Here is a 14,103-nt window from a genome sequence, read left to right on the forward strand (position 1 = left end):
AATCGGTCAACAAAAATGCAGGTGTGCCTACAAGTATCTAACACGTCCCAGGCAGCACAATGCCTCACGCATTCCATTATCAAATACTTCCAGGTAGTGAGCTTTCCATGCATTATCTTTGGTTGCATAGTAAGACCTCCAGTTGACAACATCAGATCCTGCGAAACACTGAACTAGTGCAACAAGGCATGCCATGATCATAAATAAAGCCAGTGTTCTTTGCTTCCACCAGCTACCATTTGAAAAAATGCCTGCATCACAAAAATTGGCAAGGTATTCATAAAATGCCACAAGAAATCAGGAAAGAGAAGTCCTTGACAATAAAAAATCAGAAATCTAAAAATCTCCAACCCAATGACCCTGTCTAGGCCTTTTGGCTACAATATAACAAATTGCCAACCACCGGAGGCACTAACAAGAAGAGTTTCTATTTCGCAACGTTCCTACCTTGGTGAACAATTTTGAGTTTTTACAATCTATATTCTCCACTTTAACCAAATTCAACTGCAAAACAACCAGTAAGGGTGCAAATCGGTTGGTCCGGTGATGGACCCATCATTTTCCCAGACCAGACCGAACACCTATAAGGACCAGACCGGTAGCTATCAGTCCGGTTGGTCCGGCCTAATTATTTTTTTCTTTTTTTTTTTAAATCAATTAATAAAAAAATTTATTTAAAATACTAAATTAAAATTAAGTGACTTATTAACATTCAACCCCTAGTTTTCATATAAGTAATGTAAATTTTCTTTGAACTGTGAAGGGACACAACCCAAGTATAATATAAGTATACAATAAAAAATAAAAACCAACTCTAGGGATGAAGATAAAGATCACAATTCCATGAAATCTAGAAAGTTATTGGAAAGGAAACCATTGCACCCATCATCCACAGATAAAGAAAATGAACACAATGGCTTGAGTCTAACACTATCATATCACAATATTTAGAAGTCCTAGTAATGCATTCCCCTACCAAATACACCACATCAAACACAAGGGGACCATTCTCCAAATCTCTAAATTGGCATGGCTACAAACAAGACTATGCCAACAAGTTGTCAAATCCATTACCTGCTGGGGCATGCCCCACTAAATCCAAAAAGTATGAAACATGCCCATAAAATCCCTAGTTACCTCGCAGAGAAGCAAAAATATGTTTGATGTTTTCTCCACCCTACTTACACATACAACACTAGTTCATAACTAACAACATTCATTCTCCAAGTTATACACCATTAATATCTTCCCTAATGCCACCAACCAAACAATGAATACTACCCTTGACAGTGTCTTGTTTCTCCATATATTTTTCTGAGGAAAATCTGAGTTATCTAGAGGGAAGAGTGTATGGTAGGAAGACTTTATCTCCACCTTGTCTTGGCCCAAAAGAGTACAAATAATCGATGAACAACAGATCATTTCTACTTACCAGTCATGTGTTGCTTCATTCCATTGGGGTCTCATAAATTTGCGAAAGTTATATGGCCAACGCATCCTTACAGCTAGAAATGCTAAACGATGCCAGAAAAGCTATCTTTAAGGGCTGGTGCCCACACTATACGTAATATCAAATCTGATTATAGATCCATCCCCCACCTCAACCTGAACACAGCAAAAGAAAAGTTGAAGGCCTACCAATGTATAAAGGTTCCGATTCAAGCCCACACCCCCACCCCACTAACCTTTCCCACATACTACCATACTTGCCGTCTACGTCAAATTCTTACAATGCATCTCTCACAATGCATCTCTCTCTGTGGCATAAGGCCATAACCATTCAACCAACAAGCTTTGTCGAGTAATAACAAATTTCTGACCCCTAAACCACTTGGAGAAAGTAAAGTTCAAATCTTTGATCACTTAACAAGGTGGTATTTAAATTAATCACCGACTCCTTGCCACAAGAAATCTTCTTCAGGTTTTTCAAGATGATTGTTGGTATGGAGAATAGAGACAAAAAGTAAGTTAAATTAGAGAGAGAGTACTCTCAATTAGAGTGATCTGCTGACCCTTGCATATAGATAAAGTCATTTCCGCCCAGCCAATTCATGTTCCATCATCTCAATAATGCCATCCTAGATAGGTTTTTCCTTGAAGGGAGGCCCCACAAGAGACCTAGGAACTCCCACAGACAAAGAAGACATCCTACAACCCAAGATATGGGCAATTCCACCTATATCATCCACTTCACTACGACTAACTTTGATTTGTCCAGATTAGGGCTAGTTTGAGTAGTAAAGTATTCTGAGAATACTCCACTACTATTCATTATTTTATTATTACTTTTCACCTATTTTTCACTACTATTCACTACTATTCAATATTCTATCATTACTTTTTCACTACTATTCACAGAATATCTGAGATCACCTCACTACCCAAATGCAACCTAACTCTCAACTTAAAACAACTTTAAAGCACAAGAACAAACGACACAAGTGATGGATATGATCAAAGTAGGCCTCACAGAAAATCAAGGCATCATTCGCAAAAAGGAGATGAGACCCAAAAAACTCCTCAATACTAGAGAAATTATATTTGCAGTCCTAAGGTGTGCAAGCCCCATGCTCTCCCTTTGAAAATCATGGGTAAATTTGGGACTGGGGATCCAAAATCTAAAAGATGTTCAATTGGCAGCTCCTAGGGAAACAGCTATGACATTATCATCAAGAGGGGAGACATTGTGGAAGGTGGTGATAGATTCCAAATATGTGGTAATTTGGGGGGGGGGGGGGGGGGGGGGGGGGAGATCCAAAACAAAAAGAATATTAAAAAATTATATTCTAACCCTCTTTTTAACTTTATAATTTTTTATTTAATTTTTTTTCTCTCATTTCCCAAAACCCCATAAAACATCTTAACTCAAACCATTTTACTACTATTCACAAATTATATCACTATTATTCACAAATTTTTTATCTCATTTGTGTAACCAAACACGGCCTTAGAATATCTCAGAATTTTGTAAATAGTAACGAAATGGTTTAAGTTAAAATATTTTATTGGGTTTTGAAAAATAAGAGAGAAAATATCGAATAAAAATATTATAAAGTTAAAAAAATTGTTTGAATATAATTTGTTAATATTATTTTTGTTTTGAAATTTGAAAAAGTTGTATTGATTTTTGTGTTTTGTTTAAAAGTTTAAAAAAGTTATATTATTTTTTGTGTTTGGATAATGAATAGATAATGATTAGATGAAAATTTTAAAAATTTGAAATTGAAAAGTATTGTGTTTTAGTGATGTTTCGGAAGAAAATTATGAGAAATTTTGAGAATTTCTTTTTTTATTGGCACCAAGTGTCCAAGAACAAAGTCATGACTAATCCAAGGGGTGCACAGGGCCCCTGCAAGGAGTTTCTTGCACACCTCGGTTAATTCAAGGGGAAGTTCTCCCTGTCTAGCGGCCCCTAGAAATTGTTTACACCCAAGAGAATTTAAATCTTAGACCTGGAGGGAGCATACTACCAAGACCAAGGCCTTTATCACTTGAGCCAACCCCTAGGGGTTAGAAGTTTTGAGAATTTCTCATATCATCTCATCACCCAAACATACCCTAGCTATTTCCCTTGAAGGAACATTTCGAAGAGCAAGGCGCCTTTAATGGCTGCATTCTTTGTATGGACAGCTGAATTAGAGAAGATTCTGACCAATCTAATGAAACACCATATCATAGTGATCAATTGGTGTTGTATGTGTAGGAGAAGTGGTGAAACTGTGTACCTACTTGTCGCTTCATTGTGAGTTTGCCAGGGCCCTATGGGACATCTTTGGCAGATTTTGATTAGCATGGGTTATGCCGGGAAGGGTGGTGAATCTTCTTGCCAGTTGGAGAAGTCTTCATGGTATCCCGCATATTGTAGCAATGGATTACTGATAGGGAAATCCTCAAAAGAGGCTATCTTTTGGAGAAGTCTTCAAAAGAGAAAGGGAGCTTCAGAGGCTAACTTGTTCCATAAATTACGAATCAAGGGAAGGAAGCGCTAGCAGGGGGAGGATTACTGATAGGGCGAATCTAGGCGATCCATGAAGCCCAAGATCCTTTCATGGAATGTTCGGGGTTTGAATAACGCAAACAAACACCTTAGAGTGAAGAACTTAATCCAAGATTGGAAGGCAGACATTATTTGTTTGCAGGAGACTAAATTGAAGTACGTTGACAAGAAAATTATAAGAAGTTTATAGAATTGTTCGTATGCGGGATGGACTAGTCTTGCTTCAAAGGGTGCATCAGGGGGCATTATAGTGATGTGGGACAAGAGAGTTGTTGATTTGGTGGAAGAGTTTATTGGTGAGTTTGTGGTTACATGTTCTTTCATTAATTTGGATGATGGCTTCGGGTGGGGTTTTGCAGGTGTTTATGGACCTAACAATGACAACAGTCGGAAGCTTCTTTGGGATGGGATTGCTTGTTTGTGTAGCTGGTGGGAGGGCCCATGGTGCATTGGAGGCGATTTCAACATCACTCGGTTTTCGAGTGAAAGTTCGAAGATTTCTAACTCGGGGTTAGCCATGGCTGACTTGTCAACTTTATTTTTCGAGTTGGACTTGATAGACCTTCCACTAGTGGGGGGTGATTACACTTGGTCAAATGAGAGGTCATGGTCTAGGCTGGACAGTTTTATTGTTTCTCCTTCCTAAGAGGCACACTTTCCCGCCCTATGTCAGAAACGCCTCCCCAGGCTTTACTCAGACCACTTCCCTCTCTTGCTGGACTACGGGGGTCTTCATGAGGGGCGGAGATATTTCAAATTTGAGAACATGTGGTTGAAGGTGGAGGGGTTCATGGATAAAATCAGATGGTGGTGGTCCTCCTATCAAATCTCGAGCACTCTCAGTTTTGTCTTAGCCTTGAAAAACAACCTGAGAATATGGAACATGGAAGTCTTTGGGAACCTAAATGACCAAAGGGATAAATTCTTTCAGGAACTGCAGCAATTTGAGGATCAAGAGGTGACTGGGACCCTCACGGCTGATGAAAAGGAAAGGAAAATGGTTGTAGTAGCTGAATTGGAAAAAACCACTCTTATGGAGAAGATATCCTGGAGACAAAAATCTCGGGCCCTTTGATTGAAGGAAGGGGACAAGAGCACAAAATTTTTCCATCATGTTGCTAATTCTAATCAAAGAACCAACGCTATTGAGGTTCTCCATTCCGAAGGGAGGATTCTATGAGACAAAGTAGCCATAAAGGAACACATATTTCACTTTTATGACCAGCTCCTCAAAGAGCAACACCCTTGGCAGCCCAAGGTTGATGGGCTGATTTTTTATTCTATTGATCCACCAAGTGCAGCTTGGTTGGAGAGGCCGTTTGAAGAGGATGAGGTGTTTAATATGCTAAAGGGGATGGAAAACGACAAGGCCCCAAGCCTAGACAGTTTCACAATGGCTTTCTTTCAGGCTAGCTAGGACATTGTCAAGGAGGATATCATGAAGGTATTTCTCGAATTCCACTCTTTCTTGAAATTTGAGAGAAGCCTCAATGCTTCATTTATCGCGCTTATTCCAAAAAGGGCAAGGTCGGTGGAGGTGCAAGATTTTTGGCCCATAAATTTGGTGAGCGGGGTTTATAAAATCATCTCCAAAGTGCTAGCCCAGCGGATGAGCGCAGTAATGGGGAAGATCATCTCGAAGTCCCAAAATGCCTTTGTAAAAGGAAGGCAAATTCTCGACTCGGTCCTCATTGCTAATGAATGCTTGGAAAGTAGAGTCAAATCCGGCATTCCAAGTATCTTATGCAAGTTGGATATGGAGAAAACTTTTGATCATGTAAATTGGGATTTCTTGGCTCATATACTTGGCAGGTACAGCTTTAGGGAAAGGTGGTGCCAGTGGATGAAGCATTGTATCACTACAGTCAGATTCTCTGTTTTGGTTAATGGCACTCCTGAAGGCTTCTTTAATAGCTCTCGAGATTTGAAGCAAAGAGACCCTTTATCCCCTCTTCTTTTCATCTTAGTAATGGATGTGCTGAGTAGAATGTTGAATGGAATGGTGGTTGGGGGTTTCATCTCAAGCTTCTTAGTAGGTGGCTCCACTCAGGGTAATCTCTCAATTTCTCATCTACTCTTAGCTGACGACACACTAATTTTTTGCAAGCCAGATATTGATCAGATTCAATCCCTGAGAGCCCTCTTGCTCTGTTTTGAAGCAGCCTCTAGTCTCAAGGTAAATCTTGCAAAATCTGAAATAGTGCAAGTCGGTGCGGTTGATAACTTAAGCAAATTGGTTGTTTTTCTAGGCTGCAAGGTGTCATCCTTGCCTATGAAGTACCTCGGTCTCCCTCTAGGGGCCTCTCATAAATCCAAGGCAATGTGGGATGGGATTGTCGAGAAGATCGAGCGCAAACTAGCGGATTTGAAGAGGTGGCGGAATCACTCTTATTAAGAGCACACTCTCCAATCTACCCACATATTTTCTTTCTTTATTCCCTTTGCTTGCATGTGTGGCGCATAGATTGGATAAGACTTTTCATGATTTCCCATGGGGCAGTCTTGAGGACGCGAAAAAATTCCATTTGATCAAGTGGGAAAAGGTATGCACACCTTTGTCTAACGGTGGATTGGGGCTTCGCAACTTGAGAATTTTCAAAAAGGCTCACCTAGGAAAATGGTTATGGTGGTATCACAGGGAAAGAGACGCCCTTTGGAGGGAAAATGGTTATGGTGTGGCAAGGTTGCTTTGAAGATTGCTTTTCCTTCTCTTTTTAGGATCATGTTCGATAAGGACGCTACAGTTGCTGACAATATGGCCCTCTCCTCCACCTCCACCCAATGGTCAGTGAGATTCACTAGAGCGGCACAGGATTGGGAATTGGGAGATATTGCTGATTTTTACAGCGTGTTACACACACCGAATCTCCATGCTGCTGGAGAGGATCGTTTGCTTTGGTCATCCTCAGGGAACAAGAGCTTCTCAGTCTATTCCTTTTACAAGGTATCATCGGCACACACCCCCCTCCCCCCAATGCATTCCCTTGGAAGTGCATATGGAGGACTAAGGCTCCCTTAAAAGTGGCTTTTTTTGTTTGGCTAGCATCCCACGGGAAAATTCTGACTATTGATAAGCTGAGAAGGTGCAGCCTCTACTTAACAGACTGGTGCTTCATGTGCAAACATGACAGTGAGTCAGCGGATCATTCACTCCTTCATTGCGAAGTAGTTAAGGTTTTATGCGATGACATCTTCACAAGGCTCGATATGGCATGGGCAATGCCTAGAAGGGTGATAGAGTTATTGGCATGTTGGAGAGGAATTCGGGGCAAGGGGCAGATCATGAATATTTGGAAGATAGTGCCTCTTTGTCTAATGTGGTGCAATTGGAACGAAAGGAATAGTCGTTGTTTTGAGGAGAAGGAGCGTTCACCGGAAGGGTTTAGGGACTTTTTCTATCATACCTTATTACTTTGGGCTTCTTCTATTGTACTGAATGGCACTTCTTTCAATGATTTCTACGCTATTTTTCGCAGCTCTTAGCTTGTATCTAGGTTCTTTTGTATGCTCCCTGTGTACTCGGGCCTGACCTTTTTTCATGTCTTTATATGTTTCTTCTTACTTATCAAAAAAAATATATATATATATTGTAGCAATATGGAAGATGGTCCCAATATGCTTTTGTTGTGCATCTGGAGAGAAAGAAACAATAAAAACTTCAAGGATAGGGAACGATCAATAGAGGAACTACGAAGACTCTTTTTCAGCACATTATTTTTCTGGGTGATAGCTTTAGATCTTAATGGGCTTAATGTTTATGATTTCCTTGAATCTACTGCTTCTAGCTAGTTGCTATCTGTTGTATACATCCAATGTACTTGGCTACACCTACTGATATCAATAAATTTGCTAATCAAAAAAATACCACAAAGCCTCAAATAAAAACGTCTATCCTAAACTCTATCACATCACATCTTCAACGTGAGAAACTAGAATATCATATGAGAGATTAAGGGCATCAACTCACTAACACAATTACCAAATCCTGAATAAGCCGAGCAAACATAAAAATTCAACCTCCAGCCCAACCTACATAGTTAGCCACAGCTAGCTTTTATGCACAGGAAATATAAAACAAATCAGGAAATACCTCCTTGACAGGCAGTTCTCCAAAAGTCACATCCCGTCAAAAGAGAAAGAAAAGAAAACATCTATGCACTGAACAACCTTAAGGGAAATATTGTCTTCAATCTCAACCTATCTATTAGTATTTGGTTTCCACAGGTAACCCACATCTGCTGTACGCTTACAAACTTGCACCAGGAAAACTCTTCTCAAAAGCAAACCTCCACAGCCACTCACCTAAGAAAGTTGATAAATTCCATACAGCTGGCTCATCCTTAAGCCCTCATTCTATGACTAAACATCCTTGTGCATCCCCGGGATTAGTCGGGATGCTATTCCCGGACACCCGATGCTAATCAAAAGATTCCATGACTAAACATCCCCCCCCCCCATCCCAAAGGAAACTATGTCGACTTTTCTATGCCTATCAATCAGTGAAGTGAGAATATAGAGAATGCACATAAAATAAGTTGGGAAGCCTGAAAACACACTCTTTACAAAAGTAATTTCTCCCTTTAAAACGGTACGGCCTCTTCAACTAATGAGAGTTCTCTTTGTATTGTTTTGTTTATTCAGTTCCAATATCAAGAATATAGTCTGGAAATAACTGCATGATATTGGACAAGATAATGCATTTCATGAAACTCCTTCATAATAATTACATATGTTAGTATATGTTGTGTATATCTACATAAAGATATATTTTCTTGATAGGTGTGTGTGCGTGTGTGTGTACATATATTATACATATATATTGGTCAGAAATGCTTATTTTCACAAAGAAATAAACATGCATATGGCATACATATAACTAGAAGAAGGGCAGTAGTTTTCAGACCAAATGGCATCTTTCTACCTGTAAACAGAGATGATTAGAAGGGCCCATCTTACCTAAAACACAGTTGCTTGATGTACCAGGATGAGATATATATTTAGCCGTATGGAACATAAGATAAGTTGCACCAACAAATTGCAGCACCGTAATTACCGTTGCAAACCGGGTCCACCAGAGCCATTTTTTATACCTCATCTGTTATCAGGAAATTAAAAACTATTTCACATTTGCAGCACAGACATAGTGGCATAAGCAGAGGATTAAAAACACATACTTCAGGTTTGTTTCTGTTTTTCATTCAAAAACAATTATCTACTTCTTTTCTATTCTCTTCAGCTTCAAGGTAGGTTTTTTGGTTTTAATGGGTACTGTACCCTTCTCTCTACGAGCTAGACTACACTCTCAAACAATTTATACCAACGTTCAATGAATCGCAGCTATTAATCTCAAAATCCTGAGTCCCTAACATCCCATTCAATCCAGCTCATCACAGATATCAATCACAATTTTTTACGAAAACCAAACAGAAACCACAAAGAGACCAAAAAAAAAAAAGATAGCTGCTCCATACCCGTCTCTCGAGGCGAAGGACGCCGTCGACGACTCCAGCAGAGTTATCGGAGGGAGACTCGAGAATGGTCATGGCTGTGGCTTCTTGGGCGATTCCGCTCGGAACCATTGCCACAATTCTAACCCCCGCGGCAAAAGAGACGGCTACGAACGGGAAAACATATCGGTGGTCGCAAGACGGGTAAGCAAGAATCACAAGAAAACCACCAAGAAGGACCACTACGGTGTTGGAAAGTCCCAATATTATGGCCGCCCATGTCAGGTTCTTGAGAGCCGGCACCCACATTCCCTTTTTGCGGTTTGTTATGCTAATGAGATTGAAATGGAGGATGTAATGTACTGATAATGGGGGATTTGGCACCTTGAGATGAGATGGCGAGTGGATTCTTGGCCCATGGGGACGGGGGGCGCGGAGCTCTTTTTTCGTTTCTTACGAGGGGGGTGGTGGTCTCCGGCTTCTGCCAACCCATATTACTTCTTAAATGCTCCAATAGGATGGACACCATTCAACTCGGACCTCAATTTATTTAAAGAAAATACTACTCTTATAGTTAGTTTCTACGGTTAGTTTTTATCGCTGTGAGTTTTTTATTTATTTTTTATTATTATTTTTTATTTAGTAATTAAGTAAGTATTTTTTAATAATATTATAAATTTTTTATTTTTTAAAATATATTTAAATGTGTTAAATAATACATGTAAAAAAATATAAAAAAAAATTCATCTCAAAATCACAAGCGGGAGCCCCAACAGTGAGAGTAGCACCGCTCTTTATTTAAAGAAGAATAATGCTAGGCCTACCGCTTGTCCATCCTACTTGTGCATCCTGCTTGATGTGGCATCCCAGTGACGTGTAGAATGGATTAAAAAATGGCATCCTAGATGGCATCCCACTCTCCCTTTCAAATTCCTCTGTTTCTTTTCTTTTATTTTCTCTCAACTTAATCTTGAAAATAGGAAGTGAAACGAAAACTCTTCTTCTCAGTATTATTGGGTTTTATCTAAATGTTTGGAAGCCCAGAAGATAAAATGCCAAGAAATTGAGATTTTCTTTGTTTCATCAATTGTTTCCTTCTCTCCATATCTGAGGAAACAGAATGTATTGCTTGCTGATTCGTTCGGTTATGCTCTTGTAACTTAGTTAGTTTATCCTCGTTGTTTTGGGATTAAATCGGTTTTTTTCCTCTTATATTTTAATTCATTCTAGAGAAGAAGGGGGGGGGGATACAGGTTTATGAGGCGTTTCGCTTTTTTTTCTTTTTTTTCTGAGATTTGATTTTTCTATATGGTCTTGGTTCACTTTTCCACTGTGAGATTTCTTTGTACAGTTGAAGAACGAATTGAAATTAGCTTCTGTAAATCTTGATTGCCGTATGAAGTTTGTGTGACAATGAAATTAGCTTTTATAAATCTTGATTGTCGTATGAAGTTTATGCGACAATGAGAGATGGGAGTTCAGAGAAAAGCAAGGTTTAAGAAATGCCACTTCTCTCAATTTGTATGCTTTTCCCCTTTTTCTGGGTAATGAGATTGTTGACTCTGTATTACTTGGTAAAGCTTTCATGGCCCAGGGCATTGGTCAAGAAGTGGTTCAACATCAAAAGCAAAGCTGAGGACTTTCACGTAGGCGATGTCCTTTATGAATGTGATAATGGCCGATCATTTATGTCGATTTTCTGCACAATTTTGATGCGATTAGGGCTCTGGACTCTAGACTTGGAAATATTAACTTTTATATCAACAACAAAAATGGGATTTTTTCAGCAATAAATGACTGACTTGCTTTAACATTCTTCTAGACCCTTAATGCAATTAGCACTATTCTCCTTCTGCATCACTGTTGGGTACAACAATTGTATCTTTCTCTAGTGTATTGAGGTTCGCAAAGTCCATTAGCAGCTCTTGATCTGTGTTGCATGAATGTATCATAATGATGCATTCAGCGGAATAGAGCACAACTTTAAGAATTTTTTGGTGTTTCTTTTTCAGGTGGTGAGGAAGAGTGGAGGAACAACTGTTCAGAGAGGCAGGAATGGTACCGGTGCTTGACGGGATCTATCGAGGAGGGATTTGGGGGAGGAGTTTCGGGGGGTTTTGCAAGGGGCGAGTGAGTTATGAAATGGATTGGGGCGACATCTGTTAGGGAGGGAAGGGGCGAGCTCTAAAATGATGTTAAAAAAAAAAAAACAAAAAGCAAAACTGGCAATCCATGTCAAGCTGGAACCGAAAGCAAGATGCACAAGCGGTTGTTGTAGCAGTGCCCCTTTAATGAAAAATGCTCAATGCAGTTGGCAAGTGTAATTGCAGCGAGCCAACGTGGAAAATGAGAAATGCAACGTTTCATCTATTTGAATAAAACAGGTCGTTTTAGTTTCAGACTCCCTCGAAGCCACCCTCCCTCAATTTCGTCTTCCCTCCCTCTCTGCGTTTCTTCCCACTGAAGCCTCCCTCGAAGCCTCCCTCTGTTTTGTCTTTGATTAAAGTTTGAGATCTTTTCCATTGAAACCTACCTCAGTTTCATATACAAAAAACTCCATCTGGGTGTCTAAGAATACGTGTCTCGGATGAGTTCATATCTCAACAGTTGAAAGAAGGGAAGATCCAGGGCGAAGAACAAGAAGAAGAAAAGAATACCGAGAGCTTGTGTAAATCTACGAGTAGTGGCACTATGCACTACGCCTTGATTGCAGAAGGAGTATGCACAGCTTGTCAGATCACGCCCATGGAATCCAAAGCTCGAAATGATAAGGGAGATGTAAAGGAGAAAACTTTCTTCATTCTGGATGAAGAGAAGGAAGAAATCACTCTCAAATCAGAACAACAAATTCATGTTACTTGTACTAAGCCTCCTTTCAAAAGCAAAGATCAAGATTAAATCGAGAAAAAAATTATATATTTATATATATATATATTTGAGGAACGTCGAGCTGTTGCTAGCCGTTTTGCATTTTTTTTTTTTTTTTTTTGTCCTTCTTGGTTTCTATAATAGACTCTGAAATTGTTTTAATTAATTAATTTATTCTTTGTTAGAGATTGTAGGCTTGATTTGGTCGTTTAGGATGGACATTAGTTCTTCCAAACCCACGCGAAGACCCACGCTTTTTCTCTTCTCGTCTGTTTTGTCTTCTTTCTTTTAATAAATATTTCGGCTAATATGTCCTGCGATTCCTGAACCATTACACATCCCGACTATTCCAAGAAGAATTGTTATTTAAAATTTCAGTATTAATTATTTCTTTCGTTAAAAAATATGGTTAGCTATTATAATAGTCCCCCTAATTTACCCCCAAAACAAATTAGTCTTTAAGTTTATGTTTGAAACATTTTTACTTCTTATACTTTCAATTTTGATCATTTTTTTTTTGGAAAAATAATGAGCATAATTTCCATTGCCATAAATCAACCAATACAAAATTTATTCTGTAAAAAAAATCTAAAAATTTCCATTGGATCATCTTCTATCCAAACTTGCTCATCATTAAAAGAGAGGCAAGTTTAACAAGTTGTTGACCCACTTTATTACATTCTTTATAAATATGTTGAACTTGATCGTGCTTTAGTACTTGGATTTCACCTTTCATAAACTTCCATCAAAGTACTCTCGTATGAAGAATATGTTCTACCTTGAAGAATCTCTTTGACGTCATCTATCAATTGCCCATACCATAACCAATTGTTGCCTTTTTTGTTGACGGCCTTTGTGACTACTTGTCATCACTTTCAAAAATAACATTTGTAGAATTTAGCTAAGAATAAAGTTTTAAGGCCCTCCACAAAGCTTTAATCTTGGCAATGACAAGATGGGATACTTTCCTTTTGTTCATGCATAGATAAACCATAATTTCACCATCTAAGTCTCTGATGATAATTCTAGCCACCATCCTCTTGTTTTTCGAGACAAAAGCTGCATTCCGATTTGTTTTTACAAAGTTGCCTTCAAGTGTTTTCCATGTTGCCTTACTTCTAACATCTCTTCTTGAAACTTGTACCATTCTTGTACTGCCCTGAGCTTACTGGAATTATTCTAGGCTCTCCTAAGCCAAATTCTTCTCATAATTGTTGAAACAATTTCTAGCTCATTTTGCTGTAGATTCATAGCCAACTCCTCCCAAATTGCCAAAAGATCACCATCACTGTTGGACCACTTCTGAATAGGACTTGAAGAATCAGTACAAACATTAGTGGCTGCTACACAACTCCATAATGAATGACATATGGTTTCCTTCTCTCTTTCACAAATAGGATATAAAGGATTCTCTATGATTTTTCTCTGAGTCAGATTTTTCTTTGTAGGGAGGTTGTCATTGATAGCTTTTCAAACAAAGGTCTTAACCACACCTAAGACATTCATGGTCCATAATGCTTTCCAACCCTCATTGCCAAAGGTGGTTCTTAAGGATTCAGCTTTGCATTTTCCTTCTACTCATTTTCAAGTGGTATGCACTCCCCACAATGAAGAGTCTTGTTTTAGTGTGACCTAAAATCTACTTGTCTTGTAGGCCTACTTGACTAATACGTATGCTGCACACCAAATTTCTCTCTTCACTTTCCAAAGTCCCTCTTATCACATTTTCCATCAATCTGTCACTTGTTGCATCAATAGACTCCTTTACTTTTGAATAGCTATTTAAATTAT

The 14,103-nt window shown here is 38.9% G+C and overlaps 1 protein-coding gene across 3 annotated transcripts in view; it reads right to left on the reverse strand.

Annotated features, from left to right (window-relative positions):
• LOC121265164 (diacylglycerol lipase-beta) overlaps nucleotides 1–9,981 on the reverse strand; it is a 43,478-nt gene extending 33,497 nt beyond the window's left edge. For 2 of the 3 annotated variants that reach the window (XM_041168674.1, XM_041168667.1), the window contains exons 1-3: nucleotides 9,469–9,980; nucleotides 8,954–9,092; nucleotides 32–251 (exon numbers count right to left, since the gene is read on the reverse strand). In XM_041168674.1, the coding sequence (XP_041024608.1) occupies nucleotides 32–251; nucleotides 8,954–9,092; nucleotides 9,469–9,753 (644 nt within the window). In that variant the 5' untranslated portion in view covers nucleotides 9,754–9,980. Of the gene's footprint in view, nucleotides 1–31; nucleotides 252–8,953; nucleotides 9,093–9,468 lie in introns of all 3 variants that reach the window. The other variant, XM_041168684.1, reaches the window with a different exon arrangement.
• Between the last annotated feature and the right edge of the window lie 4,122 nt (nucleotides 9,982–14,103).

Source organism: Juglans microcarpa x Juglans regia, chromosome 1D (genome assembly GCF_004785595.1).
Source record: "Juglans microcarpa x Juglans regia isolate MS1-56 chromosome 1D, Jm3101_v1.0, whole genome shotgun sequence".
NCBI classification, from domain to species: domain Eukaryota; kingdom Viridiplantae; phylum Streptophyta; class Magnoliopsida; order Fagales; family Juglandaceae; genus Juglans; species Juglans microcarpa x Juglans regia.